Consider the following 24,876-nt stretch of genomic DNA (forward strand, 5'->3'; position numbering starts at 1 on the left):
TTGACATCGAGGCTGGCAGCATTAACTTCCTTGATGGGCGTGGCTCCCGCTGATTGACAGCGAGGCGTGCCCAGCAGTGAAGCCGGATTGGCACGGGGAGGGGGCGGGGTTTGCGGCAGCGCGGGCGTTGATTGGCCGAGGTGCGGTGATTGACGGCGGGTGTGTTGTTTGCGCGCGGCGCGGCGGGGGGCGGGGCCGGGCCCGGGGGCTCGGGGGGCTCTGAGGGGGCTGAGGGGGCTCTGAGGGGACAGCGGGGGGACACCGAGGGGACAGCGCGGGGACAGCGGGGCCATGCGGCTGCTGCGGTGCCTCGGGAAGCGCGCGGCGCTGGCCGGCGTCCCCACCTACATCGAGCACTTCAGCAAGTTCTCGCCGTCGCCGCTCTCCATGAAGCAGTTTCTGGACTTCGGTAAATAAATAAATACCCCCCCCCCCACCTCACCGCGACCCCCGGCCCGGCCCCGGGACCCCCCCCACCCTGCTCCGGGACGGGGACAGCCCTCCGGTGTGGGGCGGTGCTCGGGGGAGGGAGCTCCGTGCTCAGCGCCGGGAATTAATTCCTCCCCCCCTTCCCGGGAATTCCTGCCCCCCTTCCCGGGAATTCCCAATCCCCTTCCTTGGGAAATCCCCCCCGGCAAATCCCAAGCCCTCTCAGGGCAGATCTCCCCTCCGCACCCCGTAAATCTGAGGGCTCTGGGGGCTGCCCCCCCTCAGTGGGTGTGTGGGCCTGGGTGACCCCCCAAACATCCCGTTATTGTCGGGCCGGGGGGATTTAACCCTCCCCGGGTAAATAACTGCGGTTAGAACGTGGTTTCCTAATGGGCCCCTTTTGGGGGGGGGTCCCCTCTGCCCCCCAACCCTTCGGGGGGTACCCAGACCCCCTGATTTGGGGCACATCCAGTAAATACCCCCTGGGAGGGACCCCCGGCCCCGCACGGCCCCAGCTCCCCCTGGTCCCCCCAGGGTGGGCAACTGGGACCCCCCAAACCCGACCCAGTCCCCCCGGTGAATGCCCCAGGGGGTGAAGACGTCCCCCCATTGCTGTCACCCAGCCCGGCCCTCTCCTGTCCCCTGCTCCCCAGACAGGGGGTGGTGGCTGTGCTCTGGGGTCCTCCCTGTCCTCCCATTGCTCCATCCCGGTGTCCCTTGTCCCCAGGGATCTGCCCCTCCAGGGCTTTGGGGTCAGCTGTGCCCCCCCTGCCTTGTGGGGTGTCAGCTCCTGCTTGGGGACCCCTCTCCGTGTCCCCCGGGCCTGCTTTGGGTTCTGCTGGTGGCCCACGTCCAGATTCCACCCGGGGGTCTCCCAGCCCCACTTTGGGCTGTTCTGGGTGGCACCGGGCACCCCTCAGCCCCCCTTGTCCCCCCGCAGTGTCCCCCAGCTGAGGACCACGACCAGCTCCTGTCCCCTGTCCCCAGTGCCAGAGGGGTGACAGTGCCACCAGCGCTGGCTCTGGGGGTGCCGTGGGGGGCTCACCCCGTGTCCCCCCCGTGTGTCCCCCGGTGTCCCCAGGCTCCAGCAATGCCTGTGAGAAGACGTCGTTCGCCTTCCTGCGCCAGGAGCTGCCCGTGCGCCTCTCCAACATCATGAAGGAGATCAACCTGCTCCCGGACCGGGTGCTGCGCACGCCCTCCGTGCAGCTGGTGCAGAGCTGGTCAGTGCTGCCCCTGGGGACAAGGGGACACCGCCACGGGGCTGCCTGGGGTCCGCTGGGGGTGCCACCGCTGCCCCGTGTTGTCGCCCTCCTGGGTGCCCCCACTGTCACCTGCGCAGCTCCCGTTGCCACCACGGCTCCTGTCACTGCCCGGAGGGGGGTCCCGCTGTCACCTCAGGTGCCACCATCGCCGCGTGTCCCACAGCTGTCACCAGCTGTGACAGGGAGCTGGACACCGGGAGGGTGACAAGCAGGGCACTGCCCTTGGGTGACACGGGCTGCAGGTCCTTTGGGGGGACACTGCCATGTCAGTGGGGTGTCCCCAACCAGCTGGGCCGGGGCCACCAGTGCCACCTGCTCCCTGCAGGGGCCGGGCCACAGGATGTCCCTGTCCTGGGGGTCTGAGCGTCCCTTTAAGTGCTGTGTCCCCGTGCCCGTGCCGGCGGCGTGACCCTTTTCCCAGTGCCACCACGTGACACGTTGTTTGTCCGGTGTCCTGGGCCGCTGCCAGTGGGATCTGGCCGTGCCAAGGGGTCAGACCCTGCCGGGGGGTCCGGCCGTGCCACCCCCATCGGAGGGGCCGTGTCCCCAGCTGTCCCCAAGGGGGGTGGGACAGTGACCCCTGGTGCGGCAGATTTTGGGGTGGGGGCCTGGGTGGAGGGGTGCTGACCCCTGGCCCTGGGGTGTCCCCTGGCGTGTCCTCTCCGTTTGGGGGTGCCAGCTGTGGGGTGTCCCCCCAGGTACGTCCAGAGCCTGCTGGACATCATGGAATTCCACGACAAGGACCCCGAGGACCAAGCCACGCTGGGACAGTGAGTGGGGAGGTGTCATTGTCGCCGATCCTAGGGTGTTGCCTCCTCCCAGAGCCACGCTGGTGTCACCCGGGGTCACCCCGAAGTGCCCCCATCCGCGGGTTCCAGCTCCGGGTTTTCCCGGGGAATCCCGGCCTGGATCGCGGCCATGCCTGGAGCGGGTGTCCCCAGCGCCCTCCCTGTCCCCGGGGCAGGTTCACCAACGCGCTGGTGACAATCCGGAACCGGCACAACGACGTGGTCCCCACCATGGCGCAGGGGGTCATCGAGTACAAGGAGACGTACGGGGACGACCCCGTGTCCAACCAGAACATCCAATACTTCCTGGACCGCTTCTACCTGAGCCGCATCTCCATCCGCATGCTCATCAACCAGCACAGTGAGGGGGCTCGGGGGGCTCTGGGCTGTCCCTGCGAACCGGGGTGTCCCCACAGCCCCCAGGATGTCCCCAGGGGTCTGTCCTGAGGGTCCCCCCAGCCCCAGGGGTCTGTCCTGAGGGTGCCCATCGTCACTGGGTGTCCCCAGAACGTCCACTCAGCCCCAGGGGTCTGTCCTGAGGGTCCCCCCAGCCCCAGGGGTCTGTCCTGAGGGTCCCCCACCAACCCCAGGGGTCTGTCCTGAGGGTCTCCATCATCACTGGGTGTCCCCAGAATGTCCCCTCAGCCCCAGGGGTCTGTCCTGAGGGTCCCCACTAACCCCAGGGGTCTGTTCTGAGGGTCCCCATCATCACTGGGTGTCCCCAGAACGTCCCCCCAGCCCCAGGGGTCTGTCCCAAGTGTCCCCACTAACCCCAGGGATCCCGCCTTGGGCGTCTCCCCTGGTGTGGAATGTTTCCCCCGGTGCCCTGGGGGTGTCCCCGGGTGTCCCCAGCTGGCTGTCCCCTCCCCAGCCCTGCTCTTCGATGGCAGCACCAACCCCGCGCACCCCAAGCACATCGGGAGCATCGACCCCCACTGCAACGTGGCCAACGTGGTGAGAGGTTGGTGGGCTCTGGGGTCCCACCCCCGCGGCACGGGGAGGGGTTTGGGGGGTGGGGGGGTGCCTGGAAGTCCCCTAGTGGGACCACTGGTGTCACCAGTTTGGGGTGGCCTCAGCCGAGGTGTCCCCTGAGCTGTGAGTTGCTGCAGGAAACCCCAAAACCTTCCCGGATCTGGAGGAATGGGGGATGTTGGGGGCTGGGGGGACCCCGAAGGCCGCCCCCCTGTTGGTCCCGGGGGGCTGAGCCCTCTGTCCCCCCCTTGGCAGACGCCTACAACATGGCCAAGCTGCTGTGTGACAAATACTACATGGCCTCGCCCGACCTGGAGATCGAGGAGGTCAACGGTGAGGGGACAGCGGCAGTGAGGGGACGGTGGGGCTGAGGGGACAGCGGGGCTGAGGGAACAGTGGGGCTGAGGGGACAGTGACAGTGAGGGGACAGCGGGGGCCTGGCCAGGGGGATCTTGGGGGGCTCCTTTAGCTTTGGGGATTCTCAGGTGGCTCCTTTAGGGACGGGGTCCCTGGGGCAGGGGGATTTTTGGGGGGCTCGTTTTGCGTTGGGGGTTCTCAGCTCCTTTAGGCTTGGGGTCCCTGTGCCAGGGGGTCCTTGCCTTGTTTGAGTTCGGGGGTCCCTGTGATGGGGTCCTTGCCTTGTTTGGGTTCGGGGGTCCCGGTGATGGGGGGTCCTTGCCTTGTTTGGGTTCGGGGGTCCCTGTGACGGGGGTTTCTCGGGTGACCCTTTTAGGGCTGGGGGAGGTTTTAGGGTCAGAATTGTCCCCCCAATGCCAGTGTTCCCCCCACACCCAGCCTGCAACGCGGAGCAGCCCGTGAACATCGTCTACGTCCCGTCCCACCTGTACCACATGCTCTTCGAGCTCTTCAAGGTACCCCAGGCCTTGGGGGGGTTCCCAGGGGGGCTGCGGGGTCCCCCTGACCCCCCCCCGGGGCTCTGTGTCCCCAGAACGCCATGAGAGCCACGGTGGAGAGCCACGAGAACAGCCCGCGGCTGCCCGCCATCAGGGTGATGGTGGCCCTGGGCCAGGAGGACCTGTCCATCCGGGTACCGACCGGCCACGCCCTGGCAGGGGACAGGGGCGGGAGTGTCACCTGCAGGGGGGACAGGGGCGGGAGTGTCACCTGCAGGGGGGGACGGGGACGGGAATGTCACCTGCAGGGGGGACAGGGGCGGGAATGTCACCCGCTGTGGGGACAGGAGCAGGGTTGTCACCTGCTTTGGGGACAGTAGCAGGGTTGTCACCCCGTGCTGTCCCCAGATGAGTGACAGGGGCATGGGCGTGCCCCTGAGGAAGATCGAGCGGCTCTTCAGCTACATGTACTCCACAGCCCCCACCCCCCAGCTGGGCTCCGGGGGGGCCCCCCTGGTACGTGACCCCCAACTGGGGCTGGGGGGCTGCACCTGGGGGCTGGAGCGGCCTGGGGAGGTTTGGGGGTGGCATGGGAGGGTTTGCGGGTGGCCTGGGGAGGTTTGGGGGTGGCATGGGACCTTCTGGGGACGTTTGAGCTGGCACGGGGACACTTTAGTGGCATGGGGGTGCTCGGGAGTGACATGGAGACACTTTGGTGGGCTTGGATGTGCCGTGGGGACCCTTTGGGGTGCCATGGGGACCCTTTGGGGTGGCATGGGGACACTGAGGTGCCATGGGGACCCTTTGGGGTGCCATGGGGACCCTTTGGGGTGCCATGGGGACCCTTTGGGGTGTCACAGGGCCCCTCTGGCCGTTGTGGCTCCCTTTGACAGTGACACAGTGACCACTGGCAGCACCGTGGCCACTCCTGGCGCTGCTGGGAGCCCCATGGGGAGGCCGGGGGTGCCCTGGGGGCTCCCCCCAATCCCTGGGGACCCCCCAGCCCAATTCCCTGTCCCCCCCCCAGGCCGGCTTTGGCTACGGGCTGCCCATCTCCCGCCTCTACGCCAAGTACTTCCAGGGCGACCTGCAGCTCTTCTCCATGGAGGGCTTCGGCACCGACGCCGTCATCTACCTGAAGGTGGGTGTTTGTCCCCCCCAAACCCGGCCCGGGGGGTCCCCAGGACGCTCCCCGAGCCCCCCCCGTGCCCCCCCAGGCGCTGAGCACGGACTCGGTGGAGCGACTGCCCGTGTACAACAAGTCTGCGTGGCGGCACTACCAGGCCAGCCAGGAGGGCGGGGACTGGTGCGTGCCCAGCACCGAGCCCAAGAACACCTCCACCTACCGCGTCCCCTGAGCGCCCCCCGGGCCCCCCCCGGGGCGGCCCCGAGTGTCCCCGGGGTGAGCTTTGGCGTCCCGCTTCTCTGGGCTCCGTGGGGTGTGTCCTGGTGTCCCCACCTCGGTGGCGCTTCGGGGCGGGCTTGGGGCTCTTGGAGCCCCCTGGACTTCCCAGCTGCCCCATCCCAGTAAGGGACTGGTCCTGTCCCAGTAGGACCAGCAGCACTTCCCTGCAGCCCTGCTGGGGTGGGGGGCCCAGGCCTGAGCCCCCTCCCCACGTCCCTGTCCCTGTCCCCCCCCCCGTTGTTGCACTACTGAGCTGTCCCCACGCCCGTGTCCCCCCCCAGGGTAGGTCCCCACTCCCCCCTTGCTGTGACCTGCTCAACCCCCCCCTCCCATCCCCCAAATTCCCCCCAGCCCCCCCCCTCCCCACTGTCAATAAATGGGATGTTGACCAACCCCCCGCGGTGGTTTGGGGTCCTGGTGCCTCAGTTTACCCCCGGGCGGGGGCTGAGGGTGGCCCTTGGGGACAGGGGCGCTGGGGGCTGCTCTGAGCCCCCCCAGTCACTGACACGGCTCACCCCGCAGTGCACTGGCCCTTGGTACCCTTTTATTTCCTGGGGTGGCCTCGGGGGGCCGCCTTGGGGGCTGGGGGGGCTGGGGGGGGGGCCGGGTTCGCTCCCTGCCCCCGATTTGGGAGTGCCCGAAGTGTGCGGGGGGGGGGGAGGGTCGGGCGTGCCCTGTCCCCTCCTGTGTCTCTCGGGAGTGGTGACAGGTGGGGTGACAGTGACAGGATGGGCTGGGAGTGTCCCGGTGCCCCCTGCAGCCGGAAAAGGGGGCCGGGAGGGGAGGGCAGGTGCTGCTCCTGTCCCCCCTGGCCGTGCCCTGTGTCCCCCGAGGTGTCCCCCGGGGTGTCCCGGGGTGTGGGTGGGCAGGGGGTTCGGGGTCCCCCCCGGCTCAGCTCCGCCGCTGCTCCTGGTCCTTTCTCTTGTGCTTGTCGCGCTGTTTGTCCGCCCTGTCGCGCTGTTTGTCCGCCCTGTCGCGGGCCTTGCGCTCCCGCTCGGCCGCTGCGCTCAGCTCCTTCAGCCGCCGCTTGAGCACCGCGCGGTCCTGCGGGCTGCCCACGCCCAGCGCCTGCGGCACGGCGGGCTGGGCCGGGACCCCCGGGACCCCCCGGAGCCACCCCGGGACCCCCCGCCCCGCCCGGCCTCGGGGGCAGCCCCCAGAGACCCTCCCGGGGTCCCCAAACCGCCTGCCCTGCCCCGTGGAACGCCCCACTGAAGCACCCAGAACCAGCCCAGACCTCCCTGCCCCATGGAACCCCCCTTTGGGGTACCCCAAACCCTCCCAGACGTCCTGCCCCATGGAACCCCCTGTAGGATTATCCCAAACCCTCGCAGACCTCCCTGCCCCATTGAATCCCCCATTGAAGCACCCAGAACCAGCCCAGACCTCCCTGCCCCATGGAACCCCCCTTTAGGATACCCCAAACCCTCCCAGACCTCCTGCCCCATGGAACCCCCCCCCCCCGGAGCACCCAGAACCTCCCTCCCTCCGTATTTTGGGGTCCCCGGAGTCCCCCCCGGCGCCGCACCTTGAGCTTGGCCCCATCGAGGAGCAGCAGGCGGGGCCCGTCCACGCCGCGCTCGGAGAACTCCCGCACGTAGCGCTCCAGGCCCAGGCTCCGCAGCCACTGCCCCACCTGCCCGCACGTCCAGCCCCCGGCCGCGCCCCCCGGCTCCTCCAGCAGCTGCGCACGGGGGTCAGCCGGGGGTCCTGGGGGGGACACAGCCCCGTCCCCGAGCCCCCCCCCCCCCCCCCCCGAGCCGCCCTCACCTCGTCGGAGGACTGGGACAGGGTGTGGTAGGGGTACGAGCACTTGTGGGGCGCGGGCAGGCGGGGGCTGGCGCTGGACGGCGGGGAGTCCTCGCTCAGCGTCGACTCCTGGGGCGGGCGGGGCAGGGCTGGAGCCACAGCCGCCCCACAGAGCGGCCCTAAAGCCCCCAGGGACCCCACAGCCCCCAGTGACCCCCCGAGCCACCCCACAGCCCCCAGTGACCCCCCTGGAGTGACCTCACAGCCCCCCAGTGACCCCCCGAGCCACCCCAAAGATCCCCAGCGAGCCCCTAAAGCCACTCCAAAGCCCCCCAGTGACCTCCCTGGGGTCACATCACAGTGACCCCCCAGAGCCACCCTACAGCCCCTCATTTGGGCTCAGACCCTTCAGAGCTCCTAAAGCCACGCTGACCCTATGGGGCTTTGTGTGCTCTCCCTGTTTTCACCTGACCCTGTGGGGCTGTGTCCCCTGCCCCCAGAGCTGGTGTCACCTCCTGTCTCGGAGCCTCCCAGCTCCCTCCGGGCCCGTCCCCATGGCCGGGGCTCACCGGGGAGGCGGATTTGGCTCACCTGGGAGGTGGATTTGTGGGGGCTGAGCCGCTCGTGGCGGGGGGACCCCGCGGGGGACGCGGAGCCGGGGGAGCCCGAGCCCCGGGCGCCGTCCGAGAACCACGAGAAGGGCAGGAACGGGGACCCCGAGGGGCGGCCGGGCCCCTCCGCCGCCTCCCTGGGGACAGAGCAGCGTCAGGGGGCGGGGGCTGTCCCCAGGGTGTCCCTGGGCTGTCCCCATGTCCCCGGGCTGTCCCCACACCTGCTGCCCATGGACAGGCGGTTGCTGCTCTTCTCCTTGCGGCTCTTCCCAGAGGAGGCCCGGCGCAGGGTCACCCTGGGGACAGGGGTGGTGACCTCAGGGCTGGGGCACCAGGACCCCCTCCATCTGTCTGTCCGTCCATCCATCCGTCCATCCATCCATCCCTCCATCCCTCCATCCATCCGTCCATCCATCCCTCCCTCCATCCATCCTCCATCCCTTCATCCATTCCCCCATCCATCCCTCTCTCCATCCATCCATCCCTCCATCCTCCCCCCATCTCTCCACCCATTTCTCCATCTCTCCATCCATCCTCCATCCCTTCATCCATCCCCCTTCCATCCCCACAGCCCCTGTCGCCCTCTGTCCCCTCTCCTCCCTTCCCTGTCCCCTCTGTCCCCTCCTTCCCCTGCCCCAGGTCTCACCCCAAATCCAAGAACCTCCTCCGTGTTTTCTTGTCGAGCCCCACGGTGGGGCTGGCGGGCTCGGGGGGGCTCATGTCGCGGCTGTCATCTGCAGGGGTGGCACCGGGCTGTCACCCGCTGTCCCCGCGGTGTCCCCAGGGGGCTCGGGCGGAGTCTCACCTTCGCTGTGCTGCCGGGGCCGGGGGTGGCGGCGGGCGGAGCCGGGGGAGCTGTCGGAGCTGGGGCAGGACGGGGGCGCGGGGGGCCCCGAGAGCCCCTCCTGGGACGGGGTGTTGGTGAGGGGCCGGTAGCGGCTGAGGGGGGGCGCGGGGGCCGGGGGCTCCCCCAGACCCGGCCCGGCCGCCCCCGGCTCGAAGGAGAAGCCGTCGGAGCGGGAGAAGGACGAGGGGGCTGGGGGGCTGTCCTCGCCCTCGGTGCCCTGCGGGGGCGCGGGCAGGGGGGTCAGAGCCCCGCAGCCCCCCGGGCTTGTCCCCTGGACCCCCTTCCCTGTCCCCGACCCCATCCTTGGTGTCCCCAATCCCAGACATGGCATCCCCCAACCCCATCCTTGGTGTTCACGGTGTCCCCCAGGCCTGTCACTGGGGTCCCTGGTGTCCCAAATCCCTGTGACACCCCCAGCCCTGGCAGCCCCCAGCGCCCTCCCCACTGTCTCCCCGCTGTCCCCCCACTGTGCCTACTGTCCCCGCTGTCCCCTCACTGTCCCTTCACTGTCCCCCTCACTGTCCCTGCTGTCCCCACTGTCCCCCCACTGTCCCCGCTGTCCCCGCTGTCCCCACTGTCCCCACTGTTCCCCCGCTGTCCCCACACTGTCCCCACTGTCCCCGCTGTCCCCACTGTTCCCCCGCTGTCCCCACACTGTCCCCGCTGTCCCCGCTGTCCCCCCGCTGTCCCCCCGCTGTCCCCCCACTGTCCCCACACTGTCCCCGCTGTCCCCACTGTCCCCACTGTTCCCCCCGCTGTCCCCACACCGTCCCCACTGTCCCCGCTGTCCCCATTGTCCCCCCGCTGTCCCCACACTGTCCCCGCTGTCCCCGGTGTCTCACGGCGGCCTCGTCGCCCTCGGTGGAGCTGGCGCTGTCGCGCAGGCGGGAGCGCGAGGGCCGGTGGCGGCGGCCGCGGGCCAGCAGGCGGGCGCGGGCCTTGTGCAGGCTGCTGTCCAGGCGCGGCGTCTCTGGAACCACAGCGGTAAAATCTGCCCGTGAAGGGGACACCGGGGCGGACACGGACGGACGGACACACGGACAGCGGGGTGGGGAGGGAGCAGGGACAGGGGCGTGGAGAGAGGGATGAACGAGGAGGGAGATTGGGGAGGTGGATGGACGGATGGACAGATGGACAGACGGAGGGATGGATGGATGGATGGATGGACGGACAGACGGAGGGATGGATGGACAGGAGATGGAGGGAGGGATGGAGGGAGGGATGGATGGACGGACAGATGGAGGGAGGGATGGACAGGAGATGGAGGGAGGGATGAGCAGGGAGAAGGGGACAGGGAAGCGTTGGAGGCAGGTGAACAGACAGGGAAGGCCGGCCCAGTGGAGAGGGGACAGAGGGACAGGGGCAGGGACAGGGACAGGGCAGGTGGGTGGTCCCAGGAAGACAGGAGGGGGCACAGGGAGAGGGGAGCATTGGGGACATGGATGGGGCACCCCGGTGGGGCGGGACAGGGGACAGAGGGACAGAGAGCAGCGTTCAAAGAGATGTCCCAGCGTGGGGACAGAAGAGCGGGGTGGCCCTGAGGACAGGCTGTCCCTGTCACCCAGGGTGGGGACACGCTTTGCCCCGGTCCCACCGGGATCCCCCCCATATCCCCACCCTGCTCCGACCCCTGTACCCCAACCCCACCCCAGGGGTGGCCCCGGGCCATGTCCCTGCTGTGTCCCCAGGTCCCTGTCACCCCCTGCACCCCCCTGTGCCTGTACCCCCATTGCTGTGTCCCCTGGACCTGTCCCCATGTCACCCCCACAGCCCCGTGTGTGTCCCCATGTCCCCTTCCCCATGCACACCCCCGTGTCCCCAAGAACACATTGTCCCCAAGCCCAGATCGGGAGGTCCCCCCCCCTCAACACAAGAGGACCCCGAGGGCGGCTGGGGACCCACGGGGGGCTCTGCACCCCAGGACTCCCCCGGGAACTCACCAAAAACCTCGTCCGTGTCCTGCAGCTTGGAGACCGACATGGTGGGACAGGGCTGGGGACAGAGGGGACACTCAGGGCGGGGGGAGCAGCCCCTCTGCGCCACCCGCGGCACGGGGCGCTGGGGGAGGCGGCAGGGGACCCCCGCCGCCGGTGGTCGGGGGGTCTGGGGGGTCCCGGGGGGCTCCTCGGGCCTCGGCGGCATCGGGGGACGGGGAACGGCCCCGGGAGCGGCGGGGGCCGGACCGGGAATGCGGGACCGGGAACGGTGTCCCGGGGCGGGGCTGGACCGGGAGCAGCGCACCGAGGGGACGGGGCTGTCCCGGGGGATGGGGGCTGTACCGGGGCTGTCCCGGGGGAGGGGCGCTGCCGGGAATGGACCGGGGCTCTACCGGGGCTGGGGCTGTACCGGGGCTTGTACCGGGGGATGGAGCCGTACCGGGGCTGGGGCTGTACCGGGGGATGGAGCCGTACCGGGGCTGGGGCTGTACCGGGGGATGGAGCCGTACCGGGGCTGGGGCTGTACCGGGGATGTTCTACCGGGGAATGGAGCTGTACCGGGGCTGGGTTGTACCGGGGCTGTACCGGGGGATGGGGCCGTACCGGGGCCGTACCGGGGGGGATGGAGCCGTGCTGGGGCCGTACCGGGGCCGTACCGGGGGGGATGGAGCCGTACCGGGGCCGTACCGGAGCCGCCGCCCGGGGGTGCCGCCCTGCCCGCTCCCCCCCCGCACTCACCCGCGCTCCTGGGGCATCCTGCTCGGGCCGGGCCGGGGCGGGGCCGGGCCGGGCCGGCGGGAGCGGAGGGCGCTGCCGAGCCGGACCGGGCCGCCCCGCCGGGCCGGGGGCCGCGGGGGGGGGGCACAGGAACCCGGAAACGGCGGGGGGCGGCGGGGGCGGGGTCTGCCCCGCCCGGAGCCAGCCCGGGGCTGACGGACACCGGGGAGGGGACGCGGGGACACCGAGGGGACAGCCAGCACCCGCGGGGTGCTGAAGGGACAGCGCCGGGGGGCGCCGGGGGCGCGGGGACACCGCGGGAGGGACACGCGGCGGTGCTGAAGGGACAGCGACCGGCCGCGGCCACACGGGCACGGCGGGCACCGGCACAGCGGGGACAGCGCCCGTCACGGGGTCCCCAGTGTCCCCCAGTCCCTGCCAGTCCGCCCCAGTGTCCCCCAGTCCCTCCCAGTGTCCCCCAGTCCCTGCCAGTCCGCCCCAGTGGTCCCCCAGTCCGCCCCAGTGTCCCACATCCTGCCCGCTCCCCTCTGCCCCCCCACTTCCTCCCAGGACCCCAAATCACTCCCAGTCCTCCCAGCTGCCCCCAATTCTTCCCAGTTCCCCCCAGTGCTCCCCGTCCCCTCCATCCTTCCCAGTCCCCTGTCGCCCCCCAGTGCTCCCCATCTTCCTCTGTCCCCCCAATGTCCCCAGTTCTCCTCTGTCCCCTCAGTGTCCCCAGTTCTCCTCACCCTCCCCAGTGCCTCCCCCACCCACCCCTTGCCGTGACCCCAAATCACTCCCAGTCCTCCCAGTTCCCCCCCCCCCTTCCCAGCCCCCCCAGTGCCCAGAATGAGGCGGGGGGCGGGCGGGGCCGCGTTTATGGGGCGGTGGGGCCGTGTTTTTGGGGCGGTGGGGCCCCCGTTTTTGGGGCGATGGGGCCGCGTTTTCGGGGCGGGGGGGGCCCGTTAATGGGGCGGGGGTCCGCGTGTTCGGGGCGGGCGCTGAGAGCGGCAGCGGTGCATACATAGGTACATTATATATAGTATATACACCCACAGGTACACGTGTGAGATTAAATAACCCCGGCCCCCCCCCCGGGGCCCGCGCTCCTCCGGACCCCCCCCACGGTTTAAATAGCCCCCCCACCCCCCTCCCCGAGTGGCTCCAATCCAGTCGGACCCCCCAGCCCAGCCCGGCCCCCCCCCTCCAGCCCGCCCCGCGCCCCCCCCCGCCTCCCCTTCCCAGTATAACCAGCGCTGGCTCCCAGTTTGCCCCCACATCCAGTTACTGTCGGAGACTCGGGGGCGGGGGGGGCAAATAGAAATGAAAATTAAAGGGGATTCCCCCCACCCCCCCTCGGGGCTGAGAGGGCGGGAACCCGGCTGGGGGTGGCCGGAATTTGGGGGGGGTGCTGTGATTTGGGGGGGTTTGGGGAGTATTTACAGGTGAGGAGGGGGGGAGAGCATCGCCCCCACCCCAGAGGGGACCCCCGTATGTCCCCCCCCGCCCAGGGAAGGCGAAAGCCCCGGGCTCGGGGGTGGGGGGAGCCGGGAGGGGGTCCCCACAGAGGGGGTGCTAGGCAGTCCCCCAATTCCCGGGGGGGGGGCAGTGGGGCTGGTGCCCCCCCAAAGGCTCAGGGGCGTCTCCCCCCCATGGCGATGGTGGCACTGAGGGGTGGCGAGGGGACATTTGGGGTGTCCCCCCCCCCATGGCGATGGTGGCACTGAGGGGGGACATTTGGGGTGTCCCCCCTCATGGCGATGGTGGCACTGAGGGGGGACATTTGGGGTGTCCCCCCCCCATGGCGATGGTCCCGGGGTCACCTCGATGTGGGGCTGAGTCCTTGGGGCGGGGGGGGGCAGAGCCCACCGCGCCCCCCCCCAGCCATGCCCCAGCGAGTCCGGAGAGCAGGAATTGGGTCTGGGGGGGCTCCCAGCGTGTCCCCCCCCATCACGGCTCACATTTGGGGCGGGGGGAGCACATTGTCCTCTGTGTGTGTGTGTGTGTGTCCCCCCCGGAGTGTCCAGCCGGGGGCACGGGGGGGTCACGTCGGAGGGAGGGGGAGGCCTGGGGGGGCCGCGCCCCCCCCGCGGGTCCATCACGTCACCACGAGACTCACACCGGACACAGACACGAACGCGGGGTGACCCCCCCACCCCCCCGCGACCCCCCACCCCGCTGTCCGTGCCCCCGGGGGGCGTGGGGGGGCACCAGGAGGCCTTGGCGGGGGCTGGCCCCCCCCTCGCTGGGGAGGGGCTGGGGAGGGGAGGGGCAGGGCCGGGGGGGGCGGGGGCGGGGGGGGGAGGGGGGGGGGGGACAGAGGGGCACCCCGGGCCGGAATCGCTGCGGGCTGAGGGTTGGTTTAGGTCGGGTTGGAATTTTTCAGTGTCTGCAGCTTGGCCTCCAGTTCGGAGATCTGAAAAACAGCAAAGGGGACAGGTCTCAGCGGGGGGGGCACACCGGGGGGGACACACCGGGCCGGGGGACACGGGGACACGGGGGGGGACACCGGGGGGGGACACACCGGGCCGGGGGACACGGGGACACGGGGGGGGACACCGGGGGGGACACACCGGGCCGGGGGACACGGGGACACGGGGGGGGACACGCATGGGGAAGTGTCATGACTGGGAGGGGGACACGGTGACACTGGGGGGACACGGGGATATGGATGGGGACACGGGGGGGACACAGGGGGACACACTGGGGCGAGGGGGACACGGGGACATGGATGGGGACATGTGATGGGTGGGAGGGGGACATGGGGACACGGGGGACACGGTGTGATGGGCAGGGGGGACACAGGGTGAGGACACAGCCATGGGGACATGGGGATGTGGGGACAGGACCGGGGGGACACGGGACAAGGGGGGCAGGACATGGGGGGACATGGAGGGTGGAGGGCTGGGGGTGGCACAGGGGGGACAGGGGGTTGGGGACACGGAAACAGGACACAGAGATGGCGAGTTGGGGACAGGGGGGCTGAGGGACACTTGGGGGGCAGACTGGGGACATAGAGATGGCTGGGGGGGCACACAGGGGTGACTGGGGGACACATCGGGGACACAGGGGTGGCTGGGGGGACACACTGAGGACACATTGGGGACACAGAGATGGCACACTGGGGACACAGGGGTGACTGGGGGACACACTGGGGTGACGGGGGGACACACTGGGGACACAGGGGTGACTGGGGGACACACTGGGGACACGGGGGTGACTGTGGGGACACACTGGGGACACACGGGAGGCACAGGGGGTGACTGTGGGGACACACTGGGGTGACTGTGGGGACACACTGGGGACACTGGGGACACACAGGAGGCACAGGGGGTGACTGTGGGGACACACTGTGGACACAGAGATTGCTGGGAGGACACACTGGGGACACACAGGGGACACTGGGGTGATTGGGGGACACACGGGGGACACTGGGGTGACTGGGGGGACACACTGGGGACACAGAGATGGCACACAGGGACATAGGGGTGACTGGGGGGGACAGAGGGATGACTGGGAGGACACATGTAAGGACACTGGAGTCACTGGGGGACACATTGGGGACACAGGTGTGACTGTGGGGACACACGGGGGCACAAGGGTGACTGGGGGACACAAGGGGGTGACTGTGGGGACACACTGGGGACACTGGGGTGACTGGGGACACACGGGGCGCACAGGGGTGACTGTGGGGACACACGGGGGGCACAGGGGTGACTGTGGGGACACACGGGGGGCACTGGGGTGACTGTGGGGACACACGGGGGGCACGGGGTCGGGTCGGCATGGGCAGGGGGCTGCAGGCAGGCGCCGGGCGAGTCTCTGTGGGATGCCAGGGGACATTCTGGGGGTGGTGGCAGTGGCCGAGTGGGGCGGGCGGGGGGGCTGTGTTGGGGACCTCCCCGCTGTGCCCTGGTGCCCCCCGGCCGGGCAGGGCCGGCCCCTCCCCGCGAACCCGCGACCCCGCGGGCGGGAGGATCCTTTGGGATCCGGTGAGCCCGGGGGATCCCCCGAGCCCCGCGCGGCCCCGGGGCTGCCGCGGGATCCCGGGGCCCGTCGGGGGATCCGGCATGACCAGCATGGGATCCCGCCGGGAGCGCCCCGTCCCCGGGGTCACCGCGGGGCCGCGATTCCTTCGGGCCCCCCCTTTTTAGGGGGTGTCGGGAGCCCCGGGCAGATCCGGAGCGGGACGCGGATCCCCGGCACATCCCGGGCAGATCCGGCGGCGGCAGGTCCGAGGCTCAGTCCGAGCCCCGCGGGCTCCGTCGGGCACGGCCGGGATCCATCGCTGGCGCGGCGGGAGCGGCGGGGCCGGGCCGGGCCGGGCCGTCAGGGACATCCCGCGTCCCGGCGCCCCGTGCCCACCTTCTCCTGCAGCTTCTCCGTCTCCTCCTTGTGCGCCAGCTCCGACTCCTCCAGCACCCGCCGCTGCGCCGTCTCCTTCTTCAGGAACTCGATCTCCCTGCGGGGACCGCGCCCGGGTGAGTGTCCCACGGGCAGGGGACATCCCGGGGCTGGGGGAGTGTCCCCACAGACAGGGGACATCCCAGGGGGTTTGGGTGGCGGGGCAGGGCCCTGCTGGGTGGGGAGGGGGTGCCCAGGGGTCTCCCAGAGGATGGGCTGTGCCTGGGGACACCCTGGGGACAGATCCCTTCCTGAGGTGACACTAGGAGCCAAGGGATGGGATAGCCCAGCGCCAGGCTCTGAGCCCAGGGACAGGGGACACCCTGGGACAACCGGGGACACCCTGGGGACACCGTGAGGACAGGTCCCTTTCCCGAGGGGACACAGGGAGCCAAGAGCTGGCTCAGCCCAGTGACAGGCTCTGAGCCCAGGGACGGGGGACACCCTGGGACACCCGGGGACACCCTGGGGACAGGCCCCTCCCCGAGGGGACACGGGGGCTGCCCTCACTTCTGCTGGTACTCCTTGATGAGCCTCTTGGCCTTGCTGTACTTGCGCTCCAGGGTCTGGTACTGGGCCTGGGTCTCCTTGAGGTGCTCGTCCACGGCCTGGCACAGGTTCTGGGCCTCCATCCAGTACCCCTCCAGCTTCTCCATGCGCTCCTTGTTCTCCTCCACGCTCTGCTCCAGCTGGGCCTTCTCGGCCCTCCAGCGCGCCTTCTCCTGCTCCAGGCACTGCAGCTGGGGACAGCGGTGTCACCGCGGGGTGTGGCACGGCCGGGGGCGGGGGTGGGACATGGGACGGGCAGGGGACAGGGAATGGGACATGGGACAGCCAGGGAACGGGACATGGGACAGCCAGGGGACAGGGAATGGAACATGGGATGGGCAAGGAATGGGATATGGAATCGCCAGGGGACAGGGAATGGGTCATGGGACAGGCAGGGGACAGGGATGGGACATGGCACAGTCAGGTGACAGGCAGGACATGTCAGGACATGGAATGGCCTGTGCAGCAGGACATTCAGGGTGCCAGGGCAGTGTCAGGGTGTCCCCCCACCCCCTGGGACAGCCAGGACCCCCCAGGGACAGCCAGGACCCCTCCTCACCTTCCTCTTGAGCTGCTGGATCTCGGCCTCGGTGACGGCGTGCTTGATCTGGAGCTGTGGGACAGCCAGGGTGGGCTCGGGGTGGGCTCGGGGTGGGCACAGCCCCCCCGGCAGCCGCCCCCCGCCCTCCCCCAGCCCCTCCCCACCTCCTTGAACTTGTGCACCAGCTTCTCGGGGTCCATCTCCACAGGGGACAGCGCGTCCTCGTTCTCGGCCAGCTCGAACACCTCGATGGCCATCTCCCCGCTGGGGAACATGGGGCTCATCTCCTCCTCCTCATCCGTGGCGTATTCCCCGGTCTGCGGCGGGCACAGGGGCGGGGTTGGCACCTCCGGGGACGTCCCCGCCCAGCCCCGTGTCCCCTCCCCGGGTGGCGCTGCGCCCTGGTCACCTCCTCGTCGTCCTCGGTGTACTGGGAGTAGCGCTGCTCCATCATCTCCCGCTGCCACCGCTCCTGCTCCAGCGTCTGCTGGATCAGCTGCGCCACCTCGCTCTGCTCGCCCGGCTTCTCCCGCCCGATCAGGAACCTGAGAGTGCCGCGGGTCAGGGGGCATGGGGGACAGCCAGGGGACAGCCAGGGGATGGCGGGGGACAGCCAGGGACAGTGGGGATAGCCAGGGGACAGCCGGGGGACACCGCAGGTCAGGGGACAGCCAGGGGGCACTGGAGACAGCGGGGAACACTGTGGGTCGGGGGCACCATGGGCACCGGGAGACACCCAGAGGGCACTGTGGGTTAGGGGGACACAGGGGACAGCCAGGGGACTCCGTGGGTCAGGGGGAACCGGGGACAGCCAGGGACAGCAAGGGACAGTGAGGGGACGGCCAGGGGGCACTTGGGGGGCACCACGGGTCAGGGGGCATGGGGACAGCCAGGGGACAGCCAGGGGACACCTCAGCGGCACAGCCAGGCAGGGATCCCCAGCGGGCCCAGCACAGACTGGGGGGTCTCAGGGTTCCCCCAAACCCCCCCAAACCCCCCAAACCCCCGTGCCCTACCGCACGCGGCCCTTGGTGTTCCTGAGCACGGAGGCGGCGAAACTCTGCGTGACCCCCACCAGGCTGGTGCCGTCCACCTCCACGATCAGGTCGTTCACCTGGATCCTGGGGACACGGGGACGGTGTCATGGCCCCGGGGGACAGCCCTGGCAGCCGCCCGTGCCCGCCGTGCCGTACCTGCCGTCCCGGTGGGCGGCCCCTCCTTCCGTCACCGTCTTGACGAAGATGCCCAGCTTCTCCAGGCCCATGTCGGCCCCCGCGCCCATCCCGATGATGCTGATCCCGAGCCCCTCGGAGTCTGCGGGGACACACAGCCCTGTCCTGGCCCCGTGACGCCTCCAGGGGGACACGGGGGGCCCGGGGGGGGGGGGTTGGGGCAGGATCCACCTTTCCCCAGGGCCCCTAGAGGGGTTTGGGGCAGGACCCACCTTTCTCCAGCTCCACGGGGAAGAGGTCGAGCCTCTCCACCCTCTTCTCCAGCTCGTACTCGGCCGAGGCCGCCATGGGGTCCACGTCCTCATTGCGGCGGTCGTAGTCCTCGTTGGAGTAAGTGCTGAACACCTGGGGGGTACCAGGGGGGTCAGGCAGGGGGAGACCCCCACGGGGACCCCCAAAAATCCCACACTGTGCCACGGAGAGAGGGGGAAGGACAAAGGGGCGGAGGGTGGGGCTGGGAGAAGGGAGAGGGCCTGGACACGGTGGGAGGATGGAGGGATGGATGGAGGGATGGAGGGTTGGATGGATGGAGGGTTGGATGGATGGAGGGATGGAGGGATGGAGGGATGGAGGGATGGATGGAGGAATGGATAGATGGAGGGATGGAGGGATGGATGGATGGAGGGATGGATGGATGGAGGGATGGAGGGATGGAGGGATGGATGGATGGAGGAATGGATGGATGGAGGGATGGATGGATGGAGGGATGGAAAAAAGAAGGAAGGAAGGAAGGAAGGAAGGAAGGAAGGAAGGAAGGATAGATAAACACAAACATGGGGCCCCTCAGACCCCTGGGGGTGCTGACCCCGTTGTGGGGCACCCCTAAACCCTCCCTGGCCTGGCTGGGACGTGCCAGCAGGCCGCTGTCCCCGGGCCGGTGACACTGCAGCTCCCTGGGGGCCGTGGGGAGGGGCTGGCCAGGCCTGGCAGATGTCCCTGGAGGGGCCCCGGCCCCTCGGCGCCGTGGGATTAGGGATAACACCGGGATAAAGCCCAGCCACAAAGGGAATTAGGGATGAGTGTCAGGGGACAGAGCCCAGGGACACCCACAGCACCCACCCACCCAGGGGTGACAGGGAGGAGCAGGGCAGGGGACACACCGATGTCCCCCTGGCCACAGGGAGTCCCTGGGGGGCTCTGGGGGTCCCCCCGCCCTGTCCCTGCCTCCTGGGGGGTTTGGGGTGTGTGGGGGGCTGGTGTGGGGCTGGAATGTGCCCCCAGTACCCCTGGGCTGGGAGGGTGGGGGACCCCAATGTCACCCCCCCTCCCCCCGCATCAATGGGTTTGGGGGCTCAGCATCACCCGGGCAGGGGTCTGGGGTGCTCTGACCCTGGGATGTCCACCTCAAAACCCCCACACGTGTCCCCCCCTCCCCAGCTGAGAGGCTTTGGGGTGAGCAGGGCACCCCAAAAACCCCCAAACCCCCATCCATGGGGTGAGCAGAGCACCCCAAAACCCCCAAACCCCCATCCATGGGGTGAGCAGAGCACCCCAAAACCCCCAAACCCCCATCCATGGGGTGAGCAGGGCACCCCAAAACCCCCAAAACCCCCATCCATGGGGTGAGCAGAGCACCCCAAAACCCCCAAACCCCCATCCATGGGGTGAGCAGAGCACCCCAAAACCCCCAAACCCCCATCCATGGGGTGAGCAGGGCACCCCAAAACCCCCAAAACCCCCATCCATGGGGTGAGCAGAGCACCCCAAAACCCCCAAACCCCCATCCATGGGGTGAGCAGGGCACCCCAAAAACCCCCAAACCCCCATCCATGGGGTGAGCAGGGCACCCCAAAACCCCCATCCAGGGCCAGGGCCCCTTCCCCAGGGCCGGGCTGGCTGCGCCCCAGGGCACCAAGGCCACCCCAGTCGCGGCCACCGCTGTCCCCTGTCCCCTGCCCCTCTCCCTGTCCCCTGTCCCCTGTCCCCTGCCCCTGTCCCCCGTCCCAGGTGCGGCCACCCACCCGCTCTGACTCAGAGCCAGAATTTAGGCCGGGCTCTAAAAATAACCCGGCCCCGGCACAAAGCGACGGCTGCTCCCGCGGCCGGGGGGCTCCGTGCGGGAGGGGACACCCCGAAACAGCCGCACGGCCCCTTAGTCCCCCCGAAAATCCCGCGAGGAGACCCCCGACCCCGCAGGGGGGGCTGCCGCCCACCCGGCCACGCTGCCGCGGCACTTCCTCTTCCTCCCCTACCTCCTCTTCCTCCCTTTCCTCCCCTACCTCCTCTTCCTCCCCTTCCTCTTCTTCCTGCTCTTCCTCCTCTTCCTGCTCTTCCTCCCCTGCCTCCCCTTCCTCCTCTTCCTCCCCTTCCTCTTCTTCCTCGCCTTCCTCCCCATCCCCAAGCCGTCCAGGCCCCCGGGTTGGTGTCACATCGGGGAGTGTCACATCGTCCCCGTCGCCCCCTTGTTCCCCGGGGCCCCCCGGGCTGGGAGGGACCCCGAGGGGTGCCCAGGGGGCCGAGGGTGGCCCAGCCCCTCACCCCGGCGGATTTCGGCCATCCCCACCCGAAATCGGGAGCGGTTTTGGCCCGGCCTGCGCACGGCAGGGGAGGTGGCACTGAGCGTGCACAGCGGGTCCCCAAGTGCCACCTGTCCCCATCACAGCCCCTCATGGAGCTGCTCATCAGCCAGGCCCAGGCCCGGCCTCCCCCGGGACAGGGACAGGGACAGGGACAGGGACAGGGACAGGGACAGGGGCAGGGACAGGCAGGAAGCCCTGTCCCATGGGGGGCACAGGGCATGGGCACACAGACCCCCAGTCCCTTCTCCTGTCCTCGCCAAAGGGGTGATTTTGTGGGGGCCACACACCCCAGTGTGGGCTGCCCATCACCCTGGTACCCCTCACCCTGGGGTGTCCATCACCCTGGGGTGTCCATCACCCTGATACCCCTCACCCTGGGGTCCTCCTCACCCTGGGCTACCCCTCACTTTGGGGTGCCCATCCACCCTGGTGTACCCCTCAACTCACCCTAGGGTACCTCTCACCCTGATACCCATCACCCTGGGATGTCCCTCACCCTGCTACACCTCACCCTGGAGTCGTCACCCTGGCGTGTCCATCAGCCTGGTACCCCTCATCCTGAGATGTTCATCACCCTGATACCACTCACCCCGGGGTCCTCCTCACCCTGGTGTACCCCTCATCCTGGTCACCCCTCACCGTGGCCGCCCTCCCTCCCAGGCCGGGCCAGGCTCACCTGGATGGGTGCCGTGCTGAACTGGATCTTGCGGTTGGGGACGGGCTCCTCTTCCTCGGAGAGCCCCGGGATCTCCACGCAGCCTGACTCAGGCTCGTACAGCCCCTCGGCCTCGTCCTCCTCCTCCAGCCCGCTGCCCCCCGAGTCCTCCCCGAGCCCGCTGTAGGCACTTATGTCCACCAGGTCGGCCTCGGAGAAATCCTCCTTCTTGGCCTCCTCGGAGCCGTCGCCCTCCTCCGCCCGCTCGCCCTTGACGCCCTCCGAGCCCGCGGCCGCCGCCGAGCCCCCGTCCGGCCGGGGTGCCGCGGGACCCTCGTCCCCTTTGGCGGGTTGGGGCGCGGGCGCCGCTTCGCCGACCGCTGCCTCCTCCTCCTCCTCCTCTTCCTCGCCCTCCGCGCTCTCCTCCACCACCTCCACGGGCTTGATCTTGCAGACCTCCTGCACCCTCGGCGCGGCCGCCGCCTCCTTCTCCGCCGGCCTCCCACTCTTCCCCGCCTTGTCCTTGTCCTTGTCCTCGTCGGGCGGCCGGGCACGAGCCGGGGCGGTGTGACCGTCACCCGGGCGCGCGGCCTCGGCGCCAGGCGCGAACACCCTGGGCCGCTTCGTCACCGCCTTGGTGGCCGCGACGGCCGCCCTGCCCTGCGCCTTGTGCAGGTTGTTCCTCAGGTCGGCCTTCTCGAAGACGGCGCTGAGCTGGCTGACCGTGGGCGACACGGCGTCGGCGTCCAGCTTGTCCAGGGACTCGGTGCTGCCGTTGAACCTGACCACCACGTCCAGCTTGCGGTCCTGGAAGCCGGCGCGCTCCTTGCGCAGCAGCAGCTTGGTGGTGGTGGCCTTCTCCTGCGGGCTCCTCTCGAAGATCTTGCGGGTCTCCTGCAGCTTGGAGAAGGGCTTGTCGGGCTTGGAGTCGAAGCGGCTGACGCGCTCCGAGACGCTGGTGCCCAGCTTGAGGAGGCTGCCCTGGTCCACGCCGTCGCCCAGGCTGCCGGCGCGGGGCAGCGACAGGCGCACCGGCTTCTCCTTGGCCTTGGCCAGGTCGCAGGCGCCCTCGGGGCCGGGCGCCGTCCCCATCTGCAGGAACATGTTCTTGATCCGATGCACGTTGGAGCCATACTTCTTCCCGCGGCTCTTCTTGCCGTCCTCGCCGTCGGCCTCCTTTGTGGGCGCCAGGGCCTGGATGGTGGCCTCGTAGGCGTTCCGGTGCGGGGACGCGCTGCGCAGCCCCCCGGCCCCCGCCGCTCCCCCGGCCGAGGGGGACCCCCCGGCCCCGCCGGCCTCGGTCCTCAGCATGGTCCCGGAGCCCGCATCGCTCGCCGCCACCACCGCCGCCGCTGCCCCCGGGCCCCGCGCCCGCTACCGCGCCATGGGCGGGGGACTGTGCCGGGGGGGCTGTGCCGGGGGGGCTGTGCCGGGGGGGCTGTGCCGGGGGGCAGCGCTGCCCCGGCCCGGTCAGGCCATGGCCATCCCCCCCCTCCGCCGCGGCGCTTCTTCCTTCCTTCCTGCCTTCCTTCCTTCCTCCTCCTCCTCCTCCTCCTCCTCCTCTTCCCCTTTCTGCGCGCCGGTGATGGAGCCGCCGCCGCCGCCGCGCTCTGCCCGCCCCGCTGCCCGCAGAGCCCTCTGGGTCTGAGCAGCGCCGGCTGCTCCTTCCTCTTCCTCGGCCGCGCTTCGGCCTCAGCGCCGCCGCCGCCGCCGCAGCCCGGCCATGGGGACGCCCCCCCCCCCCCCGCCCGCCCGGCGCGTCCCCTCGGTCCCCTCCCCGCGTCCCCGGGGTCCCCTCCCTGCGGCGGCCCCCCCCCCCCCGGCCCGGCAGCCGCGCTGTGCAGTGTGGGGCCCCCCCCGCGCCGGGCTCGGCCGCTGCTGCCGCCCCCCGGCTCTGTCCCCGCGTGTCCCCCGCTGCTGTCCCCGCGTGTCCCCCCTCCTCGGATGTGTCCGCGCGTCCCCCTCGCCGGGGGTGTCCCCGTGTGCTCCCCCGGCTCTGTCCGCGTGTCCCCACCCCCTGCCAGTTCTGTCGCCCCAGCTCTGTCCCCGTGTCCCCTCAGTCTCGTCCCCGTACCCCCCCCCCAGGTTTTGTACCCACCCCCCCCGGATGTGTCCCTACAGCCCCCCCATCCTCTCCCCACATCGTCCCCCATCCTGTCCCCATGTCCCCAGCCTGTCCCCATGTGCCCCCCAGCCTGTCCCCAGTCCCCCAGCCTGTCCCCAGTCCCCAATCCTGTCCCCATGTCCCCCCAATCCTGTCCCCAGTCCCCAATCCTGTCCCCATGTCCCCAATCCTGTCCCCATGTCCCCCAATCCTGTCCCCAGTCCCCAATCCTGTCCCCATGTCCCCCAATCCTGTCCCCATGTCCCCCCAGTCCTGTCCCCAGTCCCCAATCCTGTCCCCAATCCTGTCCCCATGTCCCCATCCTGTCCCCACGTCCTCCCGCGTTACCCCCGTGTCCCCCCAGTTTGTCCCCCCATCCTGTCCCTGTGCCCCTCGCAGCTCTGTCCCCGTGTCCCCCCGCTCCGGTCGCTGTGTCCCCTCAGTTCTGTCCCCGTGTCCCCTGCTCCCCCCGCCCGGGCCCCCCCCCCAGCCCCGGGTGTCCCCCGGTGTCCCCACAGGACCCCGATTTCCCTCCTGTCCCCCTCGGTCCCCGCTGGGGGTGCGGCACATCCCATGACAGTGTCACAGGGGGCGGCGGGAGGGGACACAGTGACAGGGCCCGGCCCGGGGGGGGACACTGCAGCCCCCCCGCTGTATTTTGGGGCGGTTTTGGGGGGATTTTTTTCTTCCCACCGGGTGCCTGAGGGCGAGAGGGGCAGACCCGACCCCCGTGGCCGTGTTGGGGGTCCCTGCCCTGCGGGGGGGGGGGGGACACACAGGGGACACCCCTGGTCCCCAGTGCGGGAGGCGCAGCAGGACCCTGCAGGTGTGCGATTGTCCCCTCCCCGTGTCACCCGAGGCAGCTCCGGCCCTTTGTGCGTGACGAGGAGTGACGCGCCACGGGGGGCGGCCCCCCACGACCACCCCCTCCCCTCCCCTTCCCTTTCCGCCGCTGCCATCGTGTCCCCCTCCCGGTCCCCACGGCTGCCACCCCGCGCTGTCCCAGCTCGTGTCACTGTCCCCACGCAGTGCGCACACGCGTGTTCCCGTCTCGCTGGTGGCCACGCCCTGGTGTCCCCAAGTGTCACCGCCACCCCGCCAACCCTGAGCGGGACAAGCCCGCCCTGGGGACACCTCAGGGCCCCTGCGGGGGACACGGCAGCCCCTGGGCAGGGCCCTGGTGACAGGAGGTGGCGGTGGCAGGGTGGGACCCTGGGTGGGACCCCCCCTGGGACCCCCCCGAGGCCCCCCCGGCCCCGCTGTCCCCGTCACTCAGCGCTGGCCGCGCTGCCGGGGAC

The 24,876-nt window shown here is 70.3% G+C and overlaps 3 protein-coding genes across 4 annotated transcripts; 1 reads left to right on the forward strand and 2 right to left on the reverse strand.

Moving 5' to 3' along the window:
• Positions 1–229: 229 nt before the first annotated feature.
• PDK2 (pyruvate dehydrogenase kinase 2) lies at positions 230–6,116 on the forward strand. The gene is made up of 11 exons (XM_066205103.1): positions 230–409; positions 1,511–1,652; positions 2,393–2,464; positions 2,659–2,843; positions 3,354–3,443; positions 3,710–3,787; positions 4,250–4,326; positions 4,404–4,502; positions 4,717–4,824; positions 5,336–5,449; positions 5,526–6,116. The coding sequence occupies exons 1-11, from the start codon at positions 292–294 to the stop codon at positions 5,664–5,666; spliced, it is 1,224 nt and encodes a 407-aa protein (XP_066061200.1). The 5' UTR covers positions 230–291; the 3' UTR covers positions 5,667–6,116.
• Positions 6,117–6,249: 133 nt separating this feature from the next.
• Positions 6,250–11,640, reverse strand: SAMD14 (sterile alpha motif domain containing 14). Of its 2 annotated transcripts, none has more exons than XM_066205105.1 (10): positions 11,596–11,640; positions 10,861–10,912; positions 9,763–9,890; positions 8,879–9,137; positions 8,720–8,807; positions 8,295–8,369; positions 8,054–8,210; positions 7,484–7,591; positions 7,242–7,397; positions 6,250–6,781 (listed from the first exon to the last, which is right to left on the reverse strand). In XM_066205105.1, the coding sequence occupies exons 2-10, from the start codon at positions 10,898–10,900 to the stop codon at positions 6,605–6,607; spliced, it is 1,188 nt and encodes a 395-aa protein (XP_066061202.1). In that variant the 5' UTR covers positions 10,901–10,912; positions 11,596–11,640; the 3' UTR covers positions 6,250–6,604. The 2 variants fall into 2 exon arrangements, with proteins under 2 accessions (XP_066061202.1, XP_066061201.1); XM_066205104.1 differs by having other exon boundaries at positions 9,763–9,911.
• Positions 11,641–12,802: 1,162 nt separating this feature from the next.
• On the reverse strand, positions 12,803–23,038 carry PPP1R9B (protein phosphatase 1 regulatory subunit 9B). The gene is made up of 10 exons (XM_066205095.1): positions 21,496–23,038; positions 18,513–18,645; positions 18,262–18,382; positions 18,085–18,189; positions 17,478–17,613; positions 17,233–17,385; positions 17,087–17,140; positions 16,489–16,718; positions 15,940–16,036; positions 12,803–13,990 (listed from the first exon to the last, which is right to left on the reverse strand). The coding sequence occupies exons 1-10, from the start codon at positions 22,783–22,785 to the stop codon at positions 13,937–13,939; spliced, it is 2,373 nt and encodes a 790-aa protein (XP_066061192.1). The 5' UTR covers positions 22,786–23,038; the 3' UTR covers positions 12,803–13,936.
• Between the last annotated feature and the right edge of the window lie 1,838 nt (positions 23,039–24,876).

The sequence above is a fragment of the Chamaea fasciata genome, unplaced genomic scaffold (genome assembly GCF_029207755.1).
Source record: "Chamaea fasciata isolate MVZ Bird 193981 ecotype frontalis unplaced genomic scaffold, bChaFas1.0.hap1 SCAF_27, whole genome shotgun sequence".
Taxonomy (NCBI): domain Eukaryota; kingdom Metazoa; phylum Chordata; class Aves; order Passeriformes; family Sylviidae; genus Chamaea; species Chamaea fasciata.